Source organism: Salvelinus alpinus, chromosome 11 (assembly GCF_045679555.1).
Source record: "Salvelinus alpinus chromosome 11, SLU_Salpinus.1, whole genome shotgun sequence".
Lineage (NCBI taxonomy): Eukaryota > Metazoa > Chordata > Actinopteri > Salmoniformes > Salmonidae > Salvelinus > Salvelinus alpinus.
In genome coordinates this window covers 41,674,651-41,701,442 of record NC_092096.1, presented here as the reverse complement: position 1 = coordinate 41,701,442, position 26,792 = coordinate 41,674,651, and the positions used below count along the sequence as shown (strand labels likewise).

At 42.7% G+C, this 26,792-nt stretch overlaps 3 protein-coding genes across 7 annotated transcripts; 1 reads left to right on the top strand and 2 right to left on the bottom strand.

The window, feature by feature from the left end:
- Positions 1-1,319: 1,319 nt before the first annotated feature.
- On the bottom strand, positions 1,320-12,697 carry LOC139534187 (dynamin-1-like protein). Of its 4 annotated transcripts, XR_011666918.1 has the most exons (20): positions 12,466-12,695; positions 11,805-11,949; positions 11,029-11,075; positions 10,853-10,924; positions 10,651-10,737; positions 10,319-10,481; positions 9,967-10,087; positions 9,695-9,826; positions 7,095-7,301; positions 6,579-6,699; positions 6,219-6,374; positions 5,792-5,881; positions 5,600-5,692; positions 4,113-4,166; positions 3,858-3,935; positions 3,475-3,612; positions 3,287-3,396; positions 2,730-2,889; positions 2,463-2,578; positions 1,320-2,216 (listed from the first exon to the last, which is right to left on the bottom strand). XR_011666918.1 is itself a non-coding variant. In XM_071333069.1 (19 exons), the coding sequence occupies exons 1-19, from the start codon at positions 12,565-12,567 to the stop codon at positions 2,522-2,524; spliced, it is 2,133 nt and encodes a 710-aa protein (XP_071189170.1). In that variant the 5' UTR covers positions 12,568-12,695; the 3' UTR covers positions 1,320-2,521. The 4 variants fall into 4 exon arrangements, 2 of the variants coding, with proteins under 2 accessions (XP_071189170.1, XP_071189171.1); XM_071333069.1 differs by having other exon boundaries at positions 1,320-2,578; XR_011666919.1 differs by lacking the exon at positions 3,287-3,396 and having other exon boundaries at positions 1,320-2,578; positions 12,466-12,697.
- A 622-nt stretch (positions 12,698-13,319) lies between these two features.
- Positions 13,320-16,345, bottom strand: LOC139534190 (dnaJ homolog subfamily B member 9-like). Its single transcript, XM_071333073.1, has 3 exons — positions 16,210-16,345; positions 15,529-15,768; positions 13,320-14,746 (listed from the first exon to the last, which is right to left on the bottom strand). The coding sequence occupies exons 2-3, from the start codon at positions 15,743-15,745 to the stop codon at positions 14,301-14,303; spliced, it is 663 nt and encodes a 220-aa protein (XP_071189174.1). The 5' UTR covers positions 15,746-15,768; positions 16,210-16,345; the 3' UTR covers positions 13,320-14,300.
- Positions 16,346-16,428: 83 nt separating this feature from the next.
- LOC139534189 (sugar phosphate exchanger 3-like) lies at positions 16,429-26,081 on the top strand. 2 transcript variants are annotated; one of them, XM_071333071.1, is made up of 14 exons: positions 16,429-16,566; positions 17,202-17,401; positions 18,076-18,190; positions 18,591-18,683; positions 19,189-19,272; positions 19,479-19,624; positions 21,260-21,356; positions 21,670-21,754; positions 22,226-22,455; positions 22,916-23,057; positions 23,407-23,508; positions 23,816-24,015; positions 24,123-24,188; positions 24,335-26,081. In XM_071333071.1, exons 2-14 carry the CDS (start codon positions 17,325-17,327, stop codon positions 24,425-24,427), a joined length of 1,530 nt encoding a protein of 509 aa, XP_071189172.1. In that variant the 5' UTR covers positions 16,429-16,566; positions 17,202-17,324; the 3' UTR covers positions 24,428-26,081. The 2 variants fall into 2 exon arrangements, with proteins under 2 accessions (XP_071189172.1, XP_071189173.1); XM_071333072.1 differs by having other exon boundaries at positions 16,433-16,566; positions 17,287-17,401.
- Positions 26,082-26,792: the final 711 nt, after the last annotated feature.

Here is a 26,792-nt window from a genome sequence, read left to right as displayed (position 1 = left end):
TATTCTGGTTAGAGCCAGTTCGCGCTGTTCTGTGAAGGGAGTAGTACACAGCGTAGTACGAGATCTTCAGTTTCTTGGCAATTTCTCGCATGGAATAGCCTTCATTTCTCAGAACAAGAATAGACTGACGAGTTTCAGAAGAAAGGTCTTTGTTTCTGGCCATTTTGAGCCTGTAATCGAACCCACAAATGCTGATGCTCCAGATACTCAACTAGCCTAAAAGGCCAGTTTTATTGCTTCTTTAAATCAGGACAACAGTTTTCAACTGTGCTAAAATGTTTTTCTAATGATCAATTAGCCTTTTAAAATGATAAACTTGGATTAGCTAACACAACGTGCCATTGGAACACAGGAGTGATGGTTGCTGATAATGGGCCTCTGTACACCTATGTAGATATTCCATAGAAAAAAATCTGCCGTTTCCAGCTACAATAGTAATTTACAACATTAACAATGTCTACACTGTATTTCTGATCAATTTGATGTTATTATAATGGACAACAAATGTGCTTTTCTTTCAAAAACAAGATAATTTCTAAGTGACCCCAAAGGATAGTGTGTATATATATATATAAAAAAATAACAGAATACTGTCATTTTATAGAAATAACACCTTCAAGTTGCTCGATATACTTTAGGCAAAGTGCAAGAAATTGTTTTTGCCAATATACACTGAGTACACAAAACATTATGAACACCTGCTCTTTCCATGATATAGACTGATCAGGTGAATCCAGGTGAAAGCTATGATCCCTTATTGATGTCACTTGTTAAATCCACTTCAATCAGTGTATATGAAGGGGAGGAGACAGGTAAAATAAGGATTTTTAAGCCTTAAGACAATTGAAACATGGATTGTGTATGTGTGCCATTCAGAGGGTGAATGGGCAAGAGGAAATATTTAAGTGCCTTTGAACAGTGTGATAGTAGGGGCCAGGCGGACAGGTTTGTGTCAAGAACTGCACCACTGCTGGGTTTTTCCACACTCAACCGCTTCCCGCATGTATCAAGAATGGTCCACCACCCAAAGGACATCCAGCCAACTTGACGCAACTGTGGGAAGCATTGGCGTCAACATGGGCCAGCATCACTGTGGAACGCTTGACAACTTGTAGATTTCATGTCCCGATGAATTGAGGCTGTTCTGAGGGCAACAAGGCAAACTCCAACTCAATATTAGGAAGGTGTTCCGAATGTTTAGTATACTCAGTTGTATGTATAATCAATCTCCCTTAGGTCCACAGACCTGGTGGTGCAGCACAAACTTCGGGTAATTATCAACCAAGAAGCTGTGAGGTTGATTCCCAAGTAATCAGAAATAGAGCAGTATACTGTCCTTTAATGTTAACGCCTTCACTTAGCTGTAAAAATACAGTAACTTCAACAAAGAAAACACAATAACGTTCTTGGCGGACGTCTCCGGAACAAACCGGAACTGTTAAATTTGAATGTCAATTATGCCTTTTTTTAAGGCCAAAATATTCTCAATGACATTTGACACTTTCACATGCAAAAATGTTCATGGTATCAAGTTAACATTTTGCATCCCCATGTCACATTTATTTAACACGTTTTCACATGTGCTCAACTGTTGTCACGTGTAGCTTCATGTTTTCACGTTGCTTCATATGTTGTCACGTTATCACATTAACTTCACATAAAAATCACACGAGATCACGTGAAATGCATGTGTTTTTTTCCGTAAGGGATGCACCACATATTGCCTACACATTGTAAACATAAAATGACATAGAAAGCGGCACCAGTGTTTTTGACATTGTAACTTAAATACATTTAATAAATAAAGATCTTTAGGGTTACGGTATATTTCGGAGTGTTATACATTTTCATAACCAATGTGGGATGGCAGTATCAAATGTATGTGAACCGGAGAATATTTACACAGATAAATATTCTCCAGTTGAAGGCTAGGGTGTGAAGCTGAGGTTAGAGTTTCAGCTTTGATTTATGCTAGAGAAAGAACAATCCAGCAATCTCTCCCTGTTGTGTTACACTCAGACGGCTGACGATAGGACAGGTTTGGCCTTCAAACAGTGCAAGAGGCGTCACTGCAGTACCTGGTTCGAATCCAGGATGTATCACAACCATCCGTAATTGGGAGTCCCATAGGGCGGCACACAATTGGCCCAGCGTCGTCCGGGTCTGGCTGGGGTAGGCCTCCATTGTAAATAAGAATTTGTTCTTAACTGACTTGCCTAGTTAAATAAAAGGTTAAATTAAAAAAATTAAATCAATTATATTATCTTGGTTATAACTACACAGTACAGATATGCCTTAATGAGGTATCAGTTTCTTATACAGGTGAGCGAAGATATGTATATAGCCTTAACATAGCTGTGAACCAGTACCATGTTTCAATCAACACACTTACATGAACCACAACAGTGCATTTTCACATTGGCAAATCCCAAGTCTTCCGGACATGATAAGTAGATACACACCTTCTGTCTTCCAGACATGATTAGTAGATTACAGATTGACTTCAGTGGAGTTCTCCTCCTTACCACAGATGAGTCTCTCTGATCTCAGCAATGACCTGACTGGCCTTCTGCAGAGCCTGTAGACACACAATGAGATACACTTGACTATGAAGCTTGTGAATAATATAATATTGAAGTGCTACCTTTAGTTGTTGCTTTTTTGATCTACTTCCTGTACCAATGTTTGGGTGTATGTCAAACCTCTCTGTTCATGGTTAAGGTACCAACCTCTAGCATGTCTGCAGCCTCCTTGCGTCTCTGGGCCATGTCCTCAGACTCAGTGAGCAGGTCGTTGAGAAGACCAGACTTATAGAGCTGACCCACCAGCTCACTCTGCAGACTGTCCTTCACATGGTTCACCAGGAAGTGCATCACTGCCTTGGGCACGCTACAGGACAGAGGAAGGGAGAAAGAGAGAAGAGGGAGAAATCTGAGCTTCTGGCCTAATGAGAGCAAATACCTCTAGACTTCAACACTGCGCAGAAATACAGCGGGCGGCAGGCAGCCTAGCGGTTAAGAGCATTGGGCCAGTAACCGAAAGGTCGCTGGTTTGAATCCCCGAGCTGGCAAGGTGAAAAAAAATCTGCCGCTCTGCCCTTGAGCAAGCCAGTTAACCCCAAACAACAACTGCTCCCCGGGCACTGTAGATGTCAATTAAGGCAGCCCCCTCTCTGGGGTGGGGTTAAATGCAGAAGACACATTTTGTTTCAATGCATTCAGTTGTGCAACTGACTAGGTATCCTCTTTCCCAAAAAGAGAGGGACAGTGTCAGAAAACACATGCACCTGTCTTGGATGTTTTTCCGGACGATGAGAAAGTAGGACTTGATGAGTCTCTCGATGACCTCACAGTCACGCTGCTCCCGAGAAGACAACTTCCTGGCAACGGGAACGGGCTGCGGGAGGAGCATCAGCCAATCACTGAAGGTCACCACACAGCATTTTGAAATTGAATAACTTTATTATTCGCTCACCACATCCAGCAGGTTGACGGCAAGGCCCTTATGGGGGCTGGCGGGGCCAGAGCCGTTGGCCCCCTCGTCCCCTTTCTTCAGCATGCCTCTCCAGTTCCCTGTCCCCTCCTGGTCCCCCTGGGTCCCTGCTCCGGGAGGCTGAGGTTACACACAACACAAACAATCAGATGTAAAGCCATTTTTACAGCAACTTGTACCACAAGTTGCAGAACCACAACGCAAACCAATCTATTTAAGTCAGAGCCAAGCTCAAACGCACAGAGAGGGAGAAGGCAGAGAGGACATTGTTAAGAGAGGGCATGAGTGCTGGGGAGCAGACTAAGTACACAGAGCAGAGCAGAGCACAGCAGGAAGCACTGAGCATGCCCACACCCATGCCCCACCTTGGCACCCTCCGCGTCCACAGAGGCAGGGGGCTCGGTAGGATTGGGAGGCTGGCCGACTGGACCATTAACTACTGACTAAGAGGAAGAGAGGAGAGGAGGAATGGAGAAGGGACTTGTGAAGTCAGGAGAGGTAAAGACCAGGGACAATTGGCATTATATTGCGATTAAAGAGAGGTGGAGAGATTGCGCATGGGATCCATTTTGTTTAGAGTATTATAGAAGTGATTTAAAGTACGGTGGATAGTTAGTTACCTTATCCCTGGGGACTGCAGCGGGCAGTTCTCTCATTCTGTTTCTCCTCGACTCCTACAGGACATAGACAGCAAGGAGGAAAGTTACATCACTTTTACAACACACAATGTCCTCTGTTGCTCAGTTGATTCCCGGTACCACCCATATGTAAAATGTATGCACGCATGACTGTAAGTCGCTTTGGCTAAAAGCGTCTACTAAATGACACTACCCGTCAAAAGTTTTAGAACACCTACTCCTTCAAGGGTTTTCTTTATTTTTACATTGTAGAATAAAAGTGAAGACATCAAAACTATGAAATAGCACATATGGAATCATGTAGTAACCAAAAAAGGGTTAAACAAATCAAAATATATTTTATATTTGAGATTCTTCAAAGTAACCACCCATTGCCTTGATGACACTTTGCACACTCTTGGCATTCTCTCAACCAGCTTAACAGGGAATGCTTTTCCAACAGTCTTGAAGGCGTTCCCACATATGCTGAGCACTTGTTGGCTACACCTCCTCCTCCATGCTTCACGGTGGGAACCACACCACGTCTCACAAAGACATGGCGGTTGGAACCAAAAATCGCAAAGTTGGATTCCTGACCAAAGGACAGATTTCCACCGGTCTAATGTCCATTGCTCGTGTTTCTTGGCCCAAGCAAGTCTCTTCTTCTTATTGGTGTCCTTTAGTAGTCGTTTCTTTGCAGCAATTCGACCATGGCCTGATTCACGCAGTCTCCTCTGAACAGTTGATGTTGAGATGTGTCTGTTACTTGAACTCTGTGAAGCATTTATTTGGGCTGCAATTTTTGAGGCTGGTAACTCTAAATGAACTTATCCTCTGCAGCAGAGGTAACTCTGCGTCTTCCATTCCTGTGGCGTTCCTCATGAGAGCCAGTTTCATCATAGCGCTTGATGGTTTTTGCAACTGCACTTTAAGAAACTTTCATGTCTTAAAGTAATGGACTGTCATTTCTGTTTGCTTATTTGTGCTGTCCTTGCCATAATATGGACATAATATGGATAATATGGATCTTTTACCAAATAGGGCTATCTTCTGTATTCCCCCCCTACCTTGTCACAACACAACTGATTGGCTCAAACGCATTAAGAAAGAAAGAAATTCCACAAATTAACAAGGCACACCTGTTAATTGAAATGCATTCCAGGTGACTACATCATGAAGCTGGTTGAGTGTGCCAAGAGTGTGCAAAGCTGTCATCAAGGCAAAGGGTGGCTATTTGAAGAATCTCAAATATATTTTGATTTGTTTAACACTTTTTTGATTACTACATGATTCCATATGTGTTATTTCATAGTTTTGATGTCTTCACTATTATTCTACAGTGTAGAAAATAGTAAAAATAAAGAAAAACCCTTGAATGAGTAGGTATTCTAAAACTTTTGACCAGTAGTGTATATTATCATATTATTATTACATCACACAACTATTATTATGCAGAATTCATGTCAAGAGAAAAGGTAATGAGCTGTCACCTCTATGTTGTTGTTCATGACCCCACAGGCATCAGCAAAGTCAGGGTGTTTGGTGTTGACGTAGGCCAGCTCTATGGCCACCAGATTATGCACCTGGAGTAAGAAAGTTGTATGTGATGTGATACAATAACCTGATGCAATTGGCATACAAATAACCCACATGCACATTAAACCGTTTGAACCTAAATTTACCATCTCATTGGTGATAGGCAGCCTTTTCCTGAGCAGAGAGGTGACCACTTCTACTATGGCATCATGGAGCTTTGGAAATCTCAACAACTCCTATGGAAAACACAGGTATCAGGTGTGTGTGTGTGTGTGTGTGTGTGTGTGTGTGTGTGTGTGTGCGGGGATATGTTTAGAAGTCCCCACAAGTATAGTAAGCAAACAAAAAGTTGACCAACTGCGGACATTTTGTTGGTCCCCACAAGGTTAAATGCTATTTATATGGGGGTTAAGGTGAGAATTAAGTTTAGGGTTAGGAGCTAGGCTAAGTTTAAGGTTATGGTTAGATTAAGGGAAAAAAATATTTTGAATAGGACTGAATTGTGTGTTCCCACAAGGTTAGTTATACAAGACCGTGTGTGTCTGTGTGTGTCTGTGCGCGCACAGTGTCTACCTGTGTGCTGTAGTTGCTGCAGTGCTGGATGATCCTCTGCAGCTCCTCGTGGACCAGCTCCACACAGCGCAGGCTGGGCTCCTCCAGTCTCTTCACCTGCTTCTTCACCAGCAGCTCAAACGACACCTCGGGCACAAACAGAGACGGACGAGGGCCCTTGAGAGAGAATGAAAGAGGGAGAGAACGAGAGAGAAATCAGAGTAGAGACAGACATGTACCCTGTGTTGTTCAGACAAAGTAGCATTGATCGAAAGACACCGATTACTATTTATTCATTCCCCAGTTCAAAGGTATGCCCACTCTTTGGCCAATACTGTTGTTATAAGGAGAGAAGAAGAAGGTCTCAGAACTTCCACTCACAGTGGCGTTCCTGATGGCAGTCAGGATGTCTATGGTGTTGAGTCCTCCTAGGGGATCCACTGACTCTAATGTTCGCCCAAAAGTCTCGTGAAATATGTAACAGATTCTGGCACCACCGCATCTGCGAAACAAGAGGATAGATAAAGTTGACATGTTGTGATAAACATGATGTGCTACTATGAATCAAAGTAATAGTGCCAACACTCAAACTCATCTCAAGCATTTCATAATACAGGTACTACTACATGAAGTGTAGGGGAGGCAGGTAGCCTAGTGGTTAGAGCGTTGGACTAGTAACCGAAAGGTTGCAAGATCGAATCCCTGAGCTGACAAGGTAAAAATCTATCGTTCTGCCCCTGAAAAAGGCTGTTAACCCACTGTTCCTAGGCCATCATTGAAAATAAGAATGTGTTCTTAACTGACTTGCCTAGATAAAAAAGTGCATCTGGGTTTTCACAGGCATTTTGCCCAGACATCGGCACCACCTTGTGGAATAGAGACGGTACTACTACTCACAGCTCAGCCGTCTCAATGTACTTGGCGGTGCCCTCGATAGTGTGGCAGTACTCTGCAGCGAATTTGGTTATGAGCTGCAGAAGGGTGGCATTCTGGTCCTCAACGGGCTGGCCGTAGCTGCTCAACAGAGACTGGTACTGGGCCGCCAGCACGTTGATACGTGTCTTCAGCTCCGGTAGACAGTCTCGGATGTGGTGCATCAGTAACCTAGCAGGGACAGGAGAAATAGAATCATTTGATTTGAATGGCACTTCAATGGGTATTCCAATCTAATATTTCTAATTCTATGGGCACAGTATCTGAGACCTTGAGGATTCATTAGACACAGTAGGTTACTGTAATGAGAATATTTAAGATGAATATAGTTCATGTTCAGTTAAGTGTGACATTTACCTTTCTGTATTACACATGATTTCCAGTGTTCCGTTTGTGACACTCGGGTTGATGGTCACTAGATTCGATGCTGAATGTTACGGATTAAACTCATATCTGTTGATAGTGATTGACGCTAGACTGGAGGTACAAGGACCGAGGACACAGTGATTATTATTGTATACTGTGTGATTCTGTAGTAGCTGACAAAGTCACTGGCCTTTTGTTTTGATTTCCTACAAGTCTCTGAGCTGCTGTTAACAGAACAGTTGTCAGCTGATTAGGATATACAGTGCGTTCGGAAAGTATTCAGACTCCTTTACTTTTTCCACATTTTGTTACGTTACATACAGCCTTGTTCTAAAATGGATTACATCGTTTTTTTCCTCATCATCAATCTACACACAATACCCTGTAATGACAAAGCGAAAAACGTTTTTTAAATTTTGAAAAAAAAAGAAAAAAAAGAATTCCAACTTATTTACATACTGTAAGTATTCAGACCCTTTGCTATGTAACTCGAAATTGAGCACAGGTGCATCCTGTTTCCATTGAACATCCTTGAGATGTTTCTACAACGTGGAGTCCACCTGTGGAAAATTCAATTGATTGGACATGATTTGGAAAGGCACACACTTGTCTATATATGGTCCCACAGTTGACAGTGCATGTCAGAGCAAAAACCAAGCCATGTTTTTGGAATTGTCCATAGAGCTCAGAGACAGCATTGTGTTGAGGCACAGATCTGGGGAAGGGTACCAAAAAATGTCTGCAGCATTGAAGGTCCCTAAGAACACAGTGGCCTCAGTCATTCTTAAATGGAAGAAGTTTGGAACCACCAAGACTCTTCCTAGAGCTGGCCGCCCCCGGCCAAACTGAGCAAACGGGGGAGAAGTACCTTGGTCAGGGAGGTGAACAAGAACCCGATGATCACTCTGACAGAGCTCCAGAGTTCCTCTGTGGAGATGGGAGAACCTTTCAGAAAGACAACCATCTTTGCAGCACTCCACCAATCAGGCCTTTATGGTAGTGGCCAGACGAAAGCCACTCCTCAGTAAAAGGCACATGACAGCATGCTTGGAGTTTGCCAAAAGGCACCTAATGGACTCTCAGACAATGAGAAACAAGATTCTCTGGTCTGATGAAACCAAGATTGAACTCTTTGGCCTGAATGCAAAGCGTCAAGTCTGGAGGAAACCTGGCACCATTCCTACGGTGAAGCATGGTGGTGGCAGCATCATGCTGTGGGGAAGTTTTTCAGCGGCAGGGACTGGGAGACTAGTCAGGATCGAGGGAAAGATGAACGGAGCAAAGTACAGAGAGATCTTTGATGAAAACCTGCTCCAGAGTGCTCAGGACCTCAGACTGGGGTGAAGGTTCATCTCCAACAGGACAACGACCTTAAGCACACAGCCAAAAAAATGCAGGAGTGGCTTCGGGACAATTCTCTGAATGTTCTTCACTGGCCCAGCCAGAACCCGGGCTTGAACCCGCTCGAACATCTCTGGAGAGACCTGAAAATAGCTGTGCAGCGACGCTCCCAATTCAACCTGACAGAGCTTGAGAGGATCAGCAGAGAAGAAATGGGAGAAACTTCCCAAATACATGTGTACCAAGCTTGTAGCGTCATACCCAAGAAGACCAGAGGCTGTAATCGCTGCCAAAGGTACTTCAACAAAGTACTGAGTAAAGGGTCTGAATACCTACTGTATGTAAATGTGATCTGTTTTTATAAATTAGCAAAAAAAATTGTCATTATGGGGTATTGTGTGTAGATTGATGAGGAGGAAAAACAATGTAATCAATTTTAGAATAAGGCTGTAACATAACAAAATGTGGAAAAAGTCAACGTTTCTGAATATTTTCCGAATGCACTGTAAGGGCCTTAGTGATGACCAGTTAGACATTTTATCTGCTTCTGTGCTGGAGGAGTCTTTCTGCTGCAACTTGTAATAAAAATCGGATCGATTTTTGATTGCCTTTATTTGAAAATCCTATTACAGAATTCCATTCTATTAGCGGTAATTCTATGGGCACCATATCTGAGATCTCAAAGTTCAATTAGATAAAGTAGTTTGCACTTTGTGATTTATTGGCTGATCAGAGTTAAGAACCTTTACTGGCAAGTGTTGTTAGACGTCACTACTGTCGTTGCTACTACCATTTCTGATGTGCTTATGTAATACTTATACTAAACTGCAGTACGGAGGGAACAATAATATTCTCACCTGTTAAGAGTCCTGGCCAGATACTTGGTTCCATTTCGATTAGCGAGAGAGGGATACTTCTTCTGCAAGAAAGCATCTTCATCTCGGATGGCATCGCTCACTGACTTCTTATTGTTGATGTCCAACTGGCTCCTGCATGAAACAGACAGAGACATGTCGGCTTCACAATAGCACCAGGCAGATTTCAGCTACTGTTCATTTTTATGTAAGGTAGAGTAGAGGTTACTATTGGGAGGGAGTGTAACGTGCTACAGTAGAGTATAAAGCCAGACCTGTTGACCACTCCGATGAGGCCCAGTTTGACAGGGATGACCCGGCCCAGCAGGACGTCCATAGCATCAGTACCAGCGTCCATCAAGTCCAGCTTGGTCACCACCGCCAGTGTCCTCCTGCCTGTGCACAACAACAGACTAGAGAAATGAGTCTAACACAACATACTGTACACACCATACACTTTTACCAGTCGCAGAGAGAGATAAGTGGCTGCCCAAACATTGTGGATGAAAATGAGCATTATAGCCCTTTTACATTGATGTGAAAACTGAAATGCGGGTCAAAACCCTGACATCCAAACTGTTACCATCAACTAAATAAGCGGGGGGAAAACTCAAACCCAGTACTGACCGTCGGGATCGACCTCACGGGCCACTTTGAGGGCCTCTGAGGTGGCCATGTCTGTGTTGGCAGCGGTCACAGCCAGGATGATGGAGTTGGGGTTGGAGATGTGCTTCAGGATCAGCTCTCTGATCTGCACCTCTATGTCTTGGGGCTGGTCGCCCACTGGGACCTGTATGGGGGGGAGCACAAACACTAAGGAGTAACTGACGACGGAGTCTTTCTAGTGTATCAAGCTCCAGCCAAGGTTTCGGTTGTCCTGCATGTCTGCTAGGCTTCTAGGTTCTCCTATGCAGAGCAGACACTTAGTACAGTCCATCTCCATCTCCAGTCACTGTTACCTTGGTGATGCCGGGTAGATCCACCAGAGTGAGGTTCACCACATTAGGAGAGAAAATCTTCAAGTGAATAGGCTCATCGCTGATCCCCTATAGGAAATACAATGACAAACAATGACTAGCTTTGTTGAAATTGTTAGGGATGTATGTATGTGAAGGAGATCAATTTACGATGTGCTAAATAATTACACTGCGATTGTCTTACCTTGTTAATACCGGAAATTCTTTCCGTTTCATTTTCGATTTCCTGCCTGATTTCACTGAAGTCTGGGTAGATCTGAAAAGACCAGCTTTGTTAATGTAGATTTTCTTCAAATCAACAACACAGAAAACAGAATATCATGAGTAGCAACACGTATCAATGTTTGAGATAAGTCACACCTTGTTTTTGGTGTGTAAGAACTTGCCCCATTCATCTCCTTCCACGCCTGTGGAATACAATAACACACGGTTTAGATGCACATTTTCACCTAACCAAAACAAGGTAATGGAATACGGGAGAGGTATCGATAATATAATGTATCATACATGCCATTTAGCAGACACTTTTATCCAAAGCAGCTTACAGTCATGCGTGCATACATTTGACATATGGGCAGCCCCAGTGGGAATCGAACCCACAACTCTTTGCTTTTTGTAAGTACAACGCTCTTCCAACTGAGCCACACAGGATCACAATCATAGATTAGAATACTATATTAATAAGATCTCTACAATCCCAATCGTCTCAGGAATAACCCTAGATAGACTACATGTTCAGGTGTGGACGATCTGTTCTACAGGTCCCTAATAACTGTCAACGGAGGCAGGTATGCATTGTGACGCGTTTGTCCACGTTGTGAGGTCTGCAGTCAGAGACAGAGGAAGTTTCAGCTCCTATTGTCAACAATGTGGTTGTTGCAAAAACAGCTCCCTCTGGGTTTAACATGATACAGTAGCAAGCGTGTGATCTGAGTTTCACGGCTTGCTGAAGTATGAAATGGTACAAAACGCTGAGTCAGAAACAACAACATGAGTGGCAGGTCAGAAACAATGACACAAAGGTGGTCTGAACATACAGAATGGGGAATCTCTCTCTCTCTCACACACACACACGGTTAGTGGTCAGTCAGTGTGGTCACATATGGTGGTGTACCATCCCAGGTAGGCCTACGTACCATTCTCATCTCTCATTTTCCTGCCATCTCCAGGATCCACATGGACTAGCTGTAGGATGAGTGGCCGGCGGGTCACTACACCTGTCCCACGGGGCAGCATGTCCTTGCCAACCAGGCTCTCCAACACAGAGCTCTTCCCACTGCTCTGGAGACAGGCATCACAGTATGTCACATCATGGAGTTGGGTTAACAGCTATCTCATAAGGACGGATGTGAGAACAGCAGTGTTACAAAATAATATGGCACATAAGGTGGTGATGACCTGACTTTAGGGGAACTGATAATGAAGATGATGATCTAAAAATTGTCCTACAGTAATTGACAGATGTTCTTCATAATGGCTGCTGCCATAAAGCAGGCTTTGCCCGGGTCAAATGGAACATTCCAGCTGTCTGTTAACACATGCACACCAATAATAGCCACACAACTGACTCGTGCACAAGCAGAATAGAAAGAGGTGTATTTTTAACTGCACCACGCTCCAGTTCAATGGCTCATTTTCAGCAAACCTGATGTTTTGCCTGAACATAATGAAATCCTCGAACACAAAATAGCTGGATAGATAGCAATGCATGTAGCTAGCCATGTAGCTATCTTTCAGGGTCATGTGAAGAGCCTAGTAGTATAGCCCTATTTTGACAGCTAAGTGGAAGGATTTTACCTGGGTTCCAACGACTGCTATCTGCGGCAGCTGTATTATGTCTGCTCCCACCGTATTGAAGACATCTTGAAGCTTGTTTATAACGGGGATTAGAGCCTCCATGTTCAAGCTAAATTGACACCTTTCTAGAGAGATAAATTAATGGAGCAGCTATCCACCAGCTCTGGTAAAAGTCATTCAATGTCCCACAGACACCATTGAAATAAGCCATTCCAACCAGTCTGCGACTGCGTTATGTATTGTTGGGACTTGTAGTCTTCCAGATGCCAAACGCTGCTAGAATTTTACAAATAAGACTGCATTTCCCAGAATAGGCCTGCTGCTCAAAAACGTTTGTTTTTCCATGGACGTGTAAGATTAAGATCACTTTACTGGTCATTTGCACACAAGCTCCAACCGAAATTTGACTTGAGCTTTTAACCCAACCCCTCCAAAAGACACACTGGGCACCCAGGGAGCTCCTGTGGGGGCTTAAGTGCCTTGCTCAAGGGCACAACGGCAGGCAATCGTATATATGATTTGATACCATCAACACCCCAGTCGCCAGCTCACTTCAAGACAGATTTTTCCCGTCAGACCCGGAGTCAAACTGGCAACCCTCTGGTTGCTGGCTCACCTCTCAAATCACTAGGCTAAAAATAGTAGCTACATTATAGTGGCAGGCGAAAATAATGTTTTGTAAATCGATTCTGAGATTTACACAAATTGATCAAATGTCAGAGCATGAATAGAATAGACACACATTTAGAAGATACTACAGTAATCTAAACCCCTGGATTTAGAGAATAGAATGTGATATAGAACATGACAGCATAGAATGATAGAAATTGTAGAAATACATTTTAGTCTGCAGGGACCTTAGAGTAAATATATTTTTAATTCCAAACAAATACCACTCCTCGTTCTTTCAATATTTAAAAATAGATCATCCTTGGGATTAACAAAGTGCAGACAGCATTCAATAACTGAACATTGGTTTCACACAAAATGATAAATCAGGCAGCAAAGTCAAAGAAAGAGACAACAGAACAAAAAAAGGTGCCAACTGCAAATATTGCACATAACAAAATGGCAAAAGAGGCACACTTTGCAGAAAAAAAACTAGAGGTAACAGTTGATAATGGTGTATAGCCTTGTTAAATACACATTTATAGCTAGGTTCTCTTCAACTTCACGATGAGATTCAACTCGTGCTCTATTCACAACTGGGAAAGGTTTAAGATGGGCCTTGAAGTAAGTGACAGCAACTTAACACACAGGGGGCAGGATGCCATAATAAGTCCCCAATCAAATGCAACAGCTCTAAAATTACAAGGCATAAGCCATATAAAACGCACTATAACACTGACTTTCTTTCACGATATTGGAAGGACTCTTTCTGAAAGAGAGAATTACTTTGGTTTTGCTTAGCCATTTTAATGTTCCAGAATGAAAATAAAAGAAAGCGTGATATTTTTTTTCTCCCAACTCAATACATTTGCTACTCTCAAAAGATGGAAGCCAAGAGAGAACCTGAGAAATGGGAGAGTCGGAGTTTGTCATAGCACGATGTAAACAAAAGTAAATTTAAATCTGAATGGAGGCATCGTAACATGCAATGATATCCATAAGAACCTAATACATAAGCCCAGCTAAATTATATCCTAAATGAATGAAAGGTATTGCTTGAGAACAGTTTGTTTTATGGCCCATAGGCATCAACACAGTTATAGCACACTTTCTTTCTTTCCAAAACCATGTTCCACAAAGTGCTAAATTTAAAGTTATTACAAAATAACCACAATAACTAAACCCATACCCAGTGAGTAGTGGGATGCATTTCTGGTAGTGATAAATCAAGAACAGTCTGTGTATGTGGTGACCATGTTCCCTCTGCGCTGTGTCACTGTCCTGCAGTGTTGTTTTGCTGAGCCCTGGAACCGGCTGTCCGCCCCGCCTGTGTGTCCATTAAACGAGAACATCTTCTCCATGTCCTCAAACACGTCATCAAAGAGTTCTCCACCAAAGGCGCCCTGGAAGTGTCTCTTGTGCCTGTTCTGGGCCTCCTGATGGGCCTCCTGATGGGCCTGGAAGTGGCTGTTGAAGGCCCTCTTGTGATGGGAGTGCTGGTTATGACCGAACAGGTCAGAGTCTCTGAACAGGTCATCAAAGTTGAAGTTAAAGTTCTGGTGGAAGTGCTGTCCACTCCTCCCACCTCCTGTGCCTGGCTCACCAGGGGAGGGGCCATGTCCAAACTGGTCATACTCCAGTCTCCTCTTATCGTCTGATAGTGTCTCGTACGCTGGCAAAGGAAAGGAAACATAAGTCTCTTGGTGGTGTCCACAGACATAAGAAAAACAGCAAATGCTTTAACATTTAAAAACTTAATAACTGACTGTAATGGGAATATTAAGATCAATAAAATTCATATTCAGTTTAGAGTGATTCACTCAATGTTAAGCATCTTTATGCGTCTTCCCTTTCTGTATTACACATGATTTCCAGTGTTCTGTGTGACACTCAGGTTGATGGTCACTAGATTCGATGCTGAATGTTATGGATTAAACTCATATCTGTGTATAGTGATTGATGCCAGACTAGACGTACAAGGACTGAGGACACAGTGATTATTATTGTATTGTCTGTGAACACTGCAATTCTGTAGCAGCTGACAAAGTCACTGGCCTTTTGTTTTGACTTCCTACAAGCCTCTCGGGCTGTTGTTCGCAGTACATTTAGTGTTGCTAATTAGACTATTGGGCCTTTCGGTGAAGGCCAGTAAGACATTCTCTGCTCCTGTGCGGGATATTGTTATCCCTGTTTGCAAACTTGTAATTAAACCGGATAGATTTTTTTATTGATATTATCAATGACTGCTCTCCTTGTTCACCTGAAAATGTCTATTACGCTGACAATATCAAAAGATAGAAAAACATCTATTACTTGTTGAAATGTTTACAAAAAGTATTAATACAGTTACAGGATGAATAACTAACACCCCATCCAATACATTTGATGTGGACTTGATGTAAGGAGCCCTGATGTAACAGACAAGGGGAGTGCGCAGAAGTTGACAGGACTCACCCTCAGCTATTTCCCTGAACTTTGCCTCTGAGTCAGGACTCTTGTTTCGGTCAGGGTGGTACTTCATGGCTAGCTTATGGAAGGCCTTCTTGATCTGGCGCTCGGAGGCATCTTTTGGCACACCTAGGATGTCATAGTAGTCCCTCTGTGCCAGTATGAACTCAGTTATCATGAGAATACATACTGCTAACATTAAGACTGACTGTGCTGTGGCCATATTGGTGGTTAGCACTTGCCTCCCTGCCCAGGAAATAGAGAGGTTTGACAGTTAGTTTACAGTTTGCTACTTACACAAGCAAATTATAAATGTAAAATTGACAAAAGTATAACTATGTAAGCATGTTTTAACCTGTACTGTAGAAAGGAAGCACGGCAAATCTGTAAAACTTGCTGTGTGACATAGGCTTTTCTTTTTAAAATCCCACTTTAGCTAGGGACATGATCTACAAATGTATTTATCCTAGTGAATAGATGGTTGAATCAGCCACAGAATGATCCAACCATTTACATTGTGTTTAAAGCAATTGGTAAATCGGTTTAAACCATTGGAAGGTGGATGGGGGAGAAAAAGAGTGTCAGAACAACAAGCACATAGAGCCTGTGAAAACTATGAAACACATCTGTTCTGTATGCTAATTCTAAGCAACAAAAAAAAAAAACACAATAAAAGAGAGAACTTACCTTGAAAAGCACTAACAACAACGGCTCTTCTATCAGACGATAATCGCACAGCTGATCCGTAGGTGACAAACGATAGCAGGTTGCATTCCCGAGCTGTAACACCACGACTCGCAATCTTATTGGTTAATTCCTTCACCTACTGACTCGAAACACCACGATTGGCTGAAACTAGGGGCATGTGGATCTGTGTTGCATGCTTTCACTTCCGGTACACTCCAGCCCTGTTGGTGGCAGTAGGAAACGTGAAACCAGAGCAGAAGAAAACAAAAAGAAACCGTTTGATACATTGTACAATAGCAGACTGGACTGTAAACAGATGATCTCAAGCTAGCGTCGCTGTTTAGGTGAATTAAAAAGGTAAGTCCTTATCCGTTTGACTTCAATCTTGATTACATATTTGCTTTTCCATATAGTGTTATCCAATGCCAAATGTATATTTAGTGAAAGAGAAGTATCAAGCTAGTGTATTCCATATGCATTACCTATCACCAGAGTGAGTCACTTGAATTAAGTGCTGCACTGCTGGCCAGCAACAGAGGCAGACAGAAGACAGCTACCATGGCTATTTATTGCAAACCAATAGCTATATTCTTCCTATCTAGAATCAGTACATGGAAAAAGTAGGCAAGGAAATCTCAATATTCTTTTGTATGTTGCTGCCTTTATTGGCAGAGTGTGCTTCAGAGGGTGTTTACACCAGATAAAGGGTTCAGACCAGATTCCAAGGTTTGTTGGCTGTATAACTAACATTAAGGTCCCATGATGAGAAGTAGGTTCATGGTAACAAGCTTTGTGGTTTTATTCTTTGGAAGAGGCTAACCAAGACCTTTGGTCACCTGTTTGTGGCTTTATATCCTATACCTTTTACCTACGTTTACTATGGTAAAAAAATATCCACTTGGTCTCATAGGACTTTAAATCCCAGTTCTCTCTTTTCAGGCAAAGCTGTGTTTCTGACTTAGAGTTGTGTTTCCTGCTGTCCTGTGATCTAGGCTGTACTGCTGGATAAGCTAGTGTGGTGCTGTTCCCTTGCTGAACCCCCTCCCACTCCTGCCTCCTACTGCTGTTCCCTTGAAGGCCTCCACCCCCTCCTATCCCTCCTGGTGACCCCTGTGATGTCGTCCCCGTGCTGTGGCTTCCTGGCGCAGTACACCCACCATCACCTGGTCGCCTTCCTCCTCACCTTCTTTAGGTAAACTCAACTCCTGAACTCCCACCAGCCTTGTAGGGATCTGGTCTAAGACCCTCTGAATGTTCAGAGTTCTCATTCCAGCTCTCTTTGCCCTAAATGCTCTCAACACAAGCACTTAAACCAGAGCATACATACACATTTGATATGCAGGCTCACTTGTGCTCGTATAGGCCTACATCCTCCTTAAGTAAATACAGTTCTAAGCCAGAGGCCCCAACACGTGCTAATGCCTGGACCGGAGCTACAGTACTCACAGTCTTATACAGGTCTCCACTGTAATTACACTGTAATTACACTGGTTGTTATCAGAGTAGGAGAACGTGAACGTATCAGACAGTTGAGCAGTAAGAATCCGATTAATATTGAATCTGTCCCTGTGTTTCTCACATTACCTTTCCTGACCTCCCTACTCTGAACCCTGACCGTTGACCCCACTCAGCTGTGCCAAAGATTTTGTGGCTGTGCTTTCCAGGCCCTGTCATCAGGAAGTGAAGTATAGCCTAGAGTTCTTATTACAGGTTATATAGTAGTTGTAAACGGGTTGAGTACTGACCTACACACCAGCTGCTTTAAACAGCCAAACACAGCATTGGAAGGCCCTGGATGTTTCTGGTCCCTTGTTCTGCTAAGAATGTAACAGGGCTTTATTAAGTCTCCCCTCCCTCTCTCTCCAGCTATGTCCTCCTGCACGCCTCAAGGAAGACCTTCAGTAATGTGAAAGTGAGCATCTCAGCCCAGTGGACTCCCTCTGTGCAGAATGCCAGCTCTCCTGCCTTCTCACCCGGAGAGGTACGTACTCAGGAGGATGCGGATTCACTTCCTTGAATTATCCCCCCTTTTCGCCTCCCCTAAATGATGGCCTATAATGACTTAATTCCTGGATTATGACTTAATTCCTGGATGTCTGCTATTTTGCCTTAGTTTGCACTATTGGATTTGTTTAGTGATATCTTTAGATGCAGTCCTCAATATTTACTTTTTGTGTAGTGAATGAGGAAGTGTTATCACGTGCGGAGCTACTGATGAGTGCTCAAACAGACCATGAAGTACAGCTAATACTAATGGTCAAATGGTTAAATAAATCCCTTTATTCAGATGCTCTGACAAAGTTTTTGTTTGATATGATATAACGTTTATTTATTGTGTTACTGTATGTATTTTTGATTGTCTATTCGGAATCTTCCTCCAGACATGGGAGGAGAATAACCTGTTTGCAGACTCCGATGAAGCCACTCTGTTCCTGGGTGTCCTCGACACCATCTTCCTGTTTTCCTACGCCGTGGTGAGTGTCAGGGGCAGCTGTGGTCATGGGGGGGGGGGGGGTGTACTGGTAGTCTAGCAACGGTGAGTCAATGTGACCTAATCAGTCAGATCAGATTTACTTCTCTCTCCTGCCCCACACTGAAAGTTGACTGTGGTGTTCATTCGTGAATATTATCTTTCATTATCAACATGGAAACAAGCAAAGCACACTGATGCAGTCTTCTCACATTCCCTATTCTGACCTCCCCACTCTGAACCCTGACCCCACTCAGCTGTGCTAAAGATTTTGTGGCTGTGCTTTCCAGGCCCTGTCATGAGGAAGTGACGTATAGCCTAGAGTTCTTATTACGGGTTATAATCTTGAGGGTATATAGTAGTTGTTAACAGGTTGAGTACTGAGCTGCAGTGGAGGGTTTGGCCGGGGTAGGCCGTCATTGTAAAATAAGAATTTGTTCTTTACTTACTTGCCTAGTTAAAGCAGGAGGACAGAGTAAACATGCGTGTGTTGTTCAATATTCATGCAGGGCCTATATATGAGTGGAGTGATCGGAGACCGCATGAACCTCCGGTATGTCCTCTGCTTTGGTCTGTGTGGTTCAGCCATAGTGGTAAGTGGGGCATTGCTTTTTATATTTTATATACATCTACACGGTTGTTACATCAGATTTTTACAATAGGTACTTAGTTAAAACGTAGTTACTACAATAGTCGTGTATACTGCAGATTCTGCATTTTGATCCCATTACATTTCATTCTGGTCTATTGATGACGTAATCCAATATAACCTTCTGTTTTTCCCTCCTTCACTTCCCAGGAGTTTGTGTTTGGTACCCTGACTGAGTGGCTGCAGTTCTATAACATCTACCTGTACTGTGGCCTTTGGGTGCTGAACGGCCTACTGCAGTCTGCTGTCTGGCCCTGTGTGGTGGCAGTCATGGGGAACTGGTTCGGCAAGTCGGGGTGAGTATCTTATCCCTCTCTCTGCCATGACACTAGTATACTCCATCACTGATCATTAGGGCTGGGAATTGCCAGGGACCTTACGATACGATATTATAACGATACGATATTTGTTGCGATTCCCACAATTCTATATGTATTGTGATTCGATGTTGTGATTTTATTGCGATTCGATGTTCCAAACATATTGCTCACCATATGTCAGAGAGAGAGCCATGAGAAAACTCGTTTTGGTCAGTCAGGGAAATAAAAGTGCTGAAAACAAATGGGCTCCCTAAAAATAAGATGGAGAACAAGCTATGAAGGAAAAATACTGGAGTTTAGGTGCAGGTACAGAAAACCAGCGGGAAAATAATATTGCAATATTGTCAAAATGATCTGCATTGATCACTACTGATCAATGCCGATCACTCACACAGATTGAGTAAGGCTCCCTGATTGTCAACTATCAGAAGTTGTCTTTACAAACAGTAGCCTTAGGGGATTGCTTTAACTGTGGGGTCGTTCCATATGATTTCAATCACTTTCTGACTACACCCCTTTTGATTTGCCAGAAACCTTTCATACAGGTTTGCCCATGGTGAAATTGGTCAGAAAGTAACATTTTAGACCTGAATGCCAAAACATTCAGAAGATAGGTGTTCAAAGTTGACCCATTTTGCATACTGTTACGTTCCCCAGCAAGAAAACCGAAAATGTCACGCAAACAGAAGGGGGAACTAACAGAGTCACTGACCAACAACCAAGATGAAACAGGTGGGGTTTCAGGAGAGGTTCTGAAAGACACGGGCGTGTCCACTGAAAGTTGACTAGCAACAACAACTGGAACCTAAAAGACACCAACTAAATTTGCCCAAGAGGCAATCAAAAGAAAAACCCACACCAAACTTAAAAGACAGGAAGCAAAACAAAATCAGATAAGGGATTGTTTGTCTAGAGATCAAAATAGGAAGCGCCAACTAAAGGTGTTAACCCTCCACATCTATCAAGACAACTGAGGCACTGGGCCAGCCACTCTTAAATAGCACCTGGGCCAGGACAGGTAAAACACTTTCCCCTAACGTGATGGAAATTAGCACAGGTGTAACACATACTGACTAACGAGGTGACACCAATCGGTGCGCCCTACGTGCTAACAAGCTATACGTGCTAAAGTCCAACCTCAAAACATAAATGGAAAAAACAAAACCTGTAACAATACCCCACCCTACCATGAGACGTCCATGTCTTTATCTCTGATAGAAACGTTTGAGTTGAGTTTGATATAATTTAAAAGTTTACAGACGGGCTTGTCAATCTAGTCTATGATTTATTTTTTAAACATTTTTAATAAAAAATACATTTTTTTAAGCATTAACGCCAATTATCTAAAAACACGTGAACTCAGACTTGACTCATTTTAATGTTGGAGCTTAGACCCTATTTTAAATAATCTAAGATCTTATTTTACATCGAAGGGGTGCGGTCAGAAAGTGATTGAAATCATATGGACAGGAAGTGATGTACTGATTTCTTCTTGGTTCTATTGTATTCTAGAAGAGAAGGTTCTAATTGAGTATTGTGTTGAGTATGTTGTATGTATTGTGCATGTTCTTTAGAGCGTTGTAACTGCTGTATGTCTCCTCCTCCCTCCAGGCGAGGTTTTGTGTTTGGCCTGTGGAGTGCCTGTGCCTCTGTTGGGAACATTCTGGGAGCTTTCCTGGCATCCAGTGTTCTCAAGTACGGATATGAGGTGAGTGCAGATGCACACAGATATTCATATTACAGATCTGCTCTGGGATTCACCTTTTTATAAGGTCTAGATATTAAAGGGACATGTTGCATAGACAATACCTAGTATGGTCTAGTCAGTAAGTCGAGAAGAAAAGGTCACTACATTGTAGAGAAAAGTGAATTTATGCGGTATTGTCTTTCTCTCAACCCCTTGCTACATAGTTAGCTATATAGTCCATCTGTGATCCCAGGGAAGAAAACATGAAAGCACAGAGTATGAACAGCACAATTCACGATACAAGGCACCTCGGTGTTATGCTGTGTTTCTGCAGTATGCCTTCCTGGTCACTTCAGTGCTGCAGTTTGCCGGTGGGGTGGTGGTGTTCTTTGGTCTGCTCACCTCTCCTAAAGAAGTGGGTGAGTATTAGGTCCACGCATGCCCAGTTTCCCTCATTGATCTGGTATTGTCGCCCTATCATTGTATCGTACTGTACTCTTTCACTTCAAGTTTCGAGTTCTATTAGTCACGTGTACAGGATCCGCATGGTATACACCGTCCAATGAAATGCTTACTTGCAGGTTCCTTCTCGATAATGCAACAAGAATAAGAAATAATAAAAAGATAAGAATACGAACATAAAGTAAATGGCTCGGTAGAATAGAAGAAACATTTAAGCAACTTCAAAGGTCATCTAATTGTTTGTGTCAATTCTGTTGACATGAATCTTTATTGTCCCGTGAGGAAGTAAAACATATATTTTTTTTTATATTATTTCTTTTTTGTGAGGAAGTTGTAATACTGTATGTGGAATATGATATAAAGCTCATATAGCTACAATGTACTGTGTGACTCTTTTGATGAAGAGTGTCATTTCTCTGTCCCATCAGGTCTGTGTTTGGAGTCAGAGACAGGTCTGAGTCCAGTGGAGAGAGATGCAGACAGCCACAGGCCTCTGATGAGTGATGAAGAGGATGAGGAAGAGGAGGGGGAAGAGGAGGGATCGGAGGAGGTGTGTGACGGAGGGTATTACACCATCCAGCAGGGGGATGAGGATCCGCGGGAAACACCCAAAGCCATCGGATTCTGCCAGGCCTTCTGCCTGCCCGGGGTGCTGCCTGTGAGTGGGATATTACTAGAGCTCTCTGTGTGTCTCGAATGTCTCCCTCTTTCTCTCTCTGTCTCTTTCTCGTGATCCCTCTAACTCTGGCTGGCTGTCACCCACTCACTCTCTCGCACTCACCCTGCTATCTCCCTCTTTAATTCACCCCTCCCCGTCTATATCCCTTTCTATTTCTATATCTCTATCATCTTATCATCCTCCCTGCCTCTCTGCTATCTGCCCCTCCCTGTTCAAGCGTTTCCATTCTGTCTCTATTCTTTAGCTGACAGTTTTGTTTAGGGGGGGTGAAGACGCCACTAGTTGCGTTAGTCTCTTTCTCTCAACCTCTCCTCCCAGGACCTTGCCTGTGCAAATGGCCCAATAAAGCAAGTATTGTATTATGGAGCATCTGACGATATGAAGATTTTAGTTCTGGCTTTCTGTGATGACTCTGGTGACTGTCATCCTCTCTCCCCAGTATTCCCTGGCGTACGCTTGCCTGAAGCTGGTCAACTACTCCTTCTTCTTCTGGTTGCCCTTCTACCTGAGCAGGAACTTTGGCTGGAAGGAGGCCCAGGCCGACAGGCTCTCTGTGTGGTACGACGTGGGAGGCATCATCGGTGAGTGTTCCGGCCCAGGCCTAGTTAACACTAGCTGTATTGACTGGTTAATATGAATGACATTGGCATTGGTGTTGTTGACTGCGGTTTAGATGTGTTAACATCGTAGCTAGCTATGCAGAGTCATTTATCTATGCTGTCTAAAAGGGTCTACGTGGTCTACGCAAGCCGACGGAGGTCCGTTTGCGTCGCTCTCTACGTAGTTCCACGTACATTTGTGCGACTGAATTTTTGGAACGCGACGCAAACGGACCTCCGTCTGCTCCGTTTGCGTGGACTGTGTAGAGCCCTTAAGACGGGACCGGAAATTGTGTATTCATCTTCTGCTCTCTGGATCTCTCTCTCACAGGTGGTACGATCCAGGGCCTGATCTCAGACTGCATGGGGAAGAGAGCTCCAGTGTTAGCCGTCAGTCTGCTGCTGGCTATGGGAGCCCTGGTGGGGTACAGTCGTGAGTACTCCTTTTTTCATCCGCCTTCCTCCTTTTTCTAGCCCAAAAGATCTCACTATATTATTCATGCCAACATTCAATTTTAATGTGATCCCATTTATTTAAGAAATAGTATTCCCATTTTTTTTAATTTTTTTTTAGGTCAGAGAGAAGAAATGGAAATTGTTCATTATTGTGTTATGTCAATTCTAGACCACCAAGGGGAGCCCTTGATGGGGGGGAAAAGAAAATTAGAACCATATCCCTCCCTGTCTCATACATAATCCACAAAAAACATGTGAATTAACCCTGTGTTGTCCCCCCTCAGACTCCCCTCCGGACCAGGTGGTGAATGCAGCTCTCCTGGCCACCACGGGTTTCTTCATAGGAGGGCCGTCCAACATGATCAGCTCAGCCATCTCTGCAGACCTGGGGCGACAGGAGGCCCTCAGGGGCAGTCAGGAGGCTCTGGCTACCGTCACCGGCATAGTGGACGGGACTGGGAGTATTGGAGCTGCAGCGGGACAGGTAACACACACTAGAGACCAAGAAAGTACACACAAACACACATACATACACACATAAATATGTGCTTTCCAGTGATTTAATGTTGAGTATTTTACCTTGTCTTTCAGTACTTGGTATCGCTGATCGAGAGCAAACTGGGCTGGATGTGTGTGTTCTACTTTTTCATAGTCATGGTAAGATCATGTGTCTAATCCATAATGTGAGACAATGTTCATCTATTCCGTTAATTGGTCACTAATTCTCCTCAGGAGCATCTTACATAAGGTACTGTGTTGTCCCTGTTTGTGACATATTTGGTCCTGTCGTGATTGCCTCACAGACGGGGGGCAGCATAGTCTTCATCTTGCCGCTGATCGTGACTGAGATTCGGGCCATGTGGAGGGACAGACAGGCACGGACACACCAGCTGTGAAGCCTTCCTCACGGCGGCCATGTTGTTTCCTACTCCTTCTACTAGCTGTCAGTCAATCAGACTATGTCCACTGATCACTACTGTAGTTGTATGTATAACATGTCTATGAATGTGTGTGTCCAATCTATGTATATATTTGGTCTGAAATACGTTTTTTTAAAGATATTACTTCAGCGCCTTTTACGAGTGGGGGCAGGGCCCTCTCAATGTTTGTGGTCCGAGATAGGAAGTTCCAAGCAGCTGTCAATGATTCAAATTCCTTTACCTGTTTACTGGAGAGTATAATGATTACTTGTATAGAATGATTGGATCTGCTCATTTGCTTAGTGGAGATCAGATTTCAAAGACACGCAAAACACACACTCACTGAAGTCCGTCACTCACTCTTAGAATCTCAGTCACACATCCACTTGGTGGATCTTCAGTCATTGCCTGTAGCACATACAGTAGTCAGTGACCACGTTTACATGCACACAGTATTCTGGATAGTAGATCATTCATATGGGTTAAATAGTAACTGAAATATGGCCTATAACCTCTCACATGTAGCATAATATTAACTCCTGCAGAATTATGCATTTTTTTGCAGTAAAATTAGGCAACAAATGTTAATTTTGTCTCGGGAAGTGAGTGGAGAAATAGTATTTCTTTCAGCATCTCTTAAGAAAATTAGTGTGTAATGTGTTATCTTTGATGCTGTTATGCAAGCAGACAGTCTTATCATAAATCTATTTAATCGTTTTCTCAGCTTTTAATTTAATTAAAACCGGTCAAACTGATGACTTTTGGACATTTTGCACAGACCAATCGTTCCATTGTTTTTGGAATCTTTCCACGGTTCTCCCCGGTCGCTAAACGAAACAGACAACTTTACCGGTTTTAGCTAGATTACTACTGCATTCATTCTATCGATGTAAGACATTATTCTGGTGAGCACTACTTTATTTGGTCTTCTGGGACAACAAGTTATGACAGAAGAGAAGCTGCATGTATCTAATAATAGTTGGCAAACAAATGGCCTACCAATTGTCAGTAATTATAAACAGAAAGTGTCTAAATTAAGGGTGAAATTAGCGGGTAGGCTACACGGTCTAATACGAAGCATCAGCAAAACTTTTTCGGGTTATTGTAAACGGGATATGATGTTTACGTGTGTCAACCCACTTGAGTACCCCGAATAATAACGGAATATTGGTGTGCATTTAAACGTGGTCAGTGTAAAAAAGTACGTTTGCCGAAAAAGTTTTTAAGCAGCTTTTTAAAGTTTTAAAGATTTTATTTATTTAAAGAACAGTAAGATTACATCAATGTAAAAAAAAATGGTCTTATCAAAATGAGTTAAAAGTATACTGATTTTATTTACTGTAGGTACATAAATTAAAACGGTACAAGTAGTTCTCCTGGTTGGACTGGGATCAGTTGCTAAATTACTGTAGTGGTTTTAACCAAGGTCACAAGTGCATTTCAGCTGGTCCAGGACCTGCTAAACTTAATGAAATGGATTGTGTATTTAATTGTATCATTATCGAATGTCTTAATCTGTGATGTATGTTAATTTTTGTTCTCCATATGTGCACTTTAAATTCATATTTTAATGAGCCTATGTGATGTTCTTTTTTTTCAAGAAAATGAAATTGACTTTTTCAAAACTGTTGACTCCTATATTTTATTCTTCACTAGGGAATTTACGATATATTTTGGGAAACCATCTCAATGAATTTGAACTTCAATGACCTAAACTGTATTCACACAACTGACTTATTTGTAGAAATCTCATAAAGCAATGAAACCAGCATTTAGAAACATTGAATTAATTGTCATATTTGGCAGGATGATTTATTTTCACATATAAAATGGACACAAATTAAGAGGATCTGTTCAGAAGGACTTTCGCGGTAAATTACTAATGGGATAGACACCCTGTAAGGCAGGAGTGGATACATTCTGCTCAGCCTGCTCAATCCTGTTACAGACGTGTTACGTCACTTCAGAACCACCAGGAGGACCCTTTAAGGCAAAAATAATACCATCAAAATATGTGTCGTATTAGTAGGCCTAATTTTTTATTTAACTAGGCAAGTCAGTTAAGAACAAACTATTATTTACAATTACGGCCTAGGAACAGCGAGTTAATTGCCTTGTTCAGGGGCAGAACGACAGATTTTTACCTCGTCAGCTCGGGGATTCGATCAAGCAATCGTTACTGGCCCAACGCTTTAACCACTAGGCTACCTGTCACCCCTAATATAATTAGGTTTAATATAATTAGTAGACTTAATATATGTAGAATTAGTAGGCCTACTAGATTTTCCAGGTGTTGACACTGAAGATCATATTAATGTACAAGGAGGTAGTAAATTATGAA

Bases quoted from the DNA above. Each gene is read 5' to 3' on its own strand.
- LOC139534187 (XM_071333069.1), bottom strand. From the start codon at position 12,567: ATGGAGGCTCTAATCCCCGTTATAAACAAGCTTCAAGATGTCTTCAAT. The intron at 6,375-6,578 runs GTGAGTGGAAGT...TTCTCTCTCAAG, and splicing joins CTGCCATCAGGAACGCCACT to GGCCCTCGTCCGTCTCTGTT. The intron at 3,613-3,857 runs GTGGGGCATGGG...GTGTAACCTCAG, and splicing joins TGGACGCGGAGGGTGCCAAG to CCTCCCGGAGCAGGGACCCA.
- LOC139534190 (XM_071333073.1), bottom strand. From the start codon at position 15,745: ATGGCCACAGCACAGTCAGTCTTAATGTTAGCAGTATGTATTCTCATG. The intron at 14,747-15,528 runs GTGAGTCCTGTC...TTCCTTTGCCAG, and splicing joins GTTCAGGGAAATAGCTGAGG to CGTACGAGACACTATCAGAC.
- LOC139534189 (XM_071333071.1), top strand. From the start codon at position 17,325: ATGTCGTCCCCGTGCTGTGGCTTCCTGGCGCAGTACACCCACCATCAC. The intron at 18,684-19,188 runs GTGAGTGTCAGG...ATATTCATGCAG, and splicing joins TCCTGTTTTCCTACGCCGTG to GGCCTATATATGAGTGGAGT. The intron at 21,357-21,669 runs GTGAGTGCAGAT...GTGTTTCTGCAG, and splicing joins TTCTCAAGTACGGATATGAG to TATGCCTTCCTGGTCACTTC.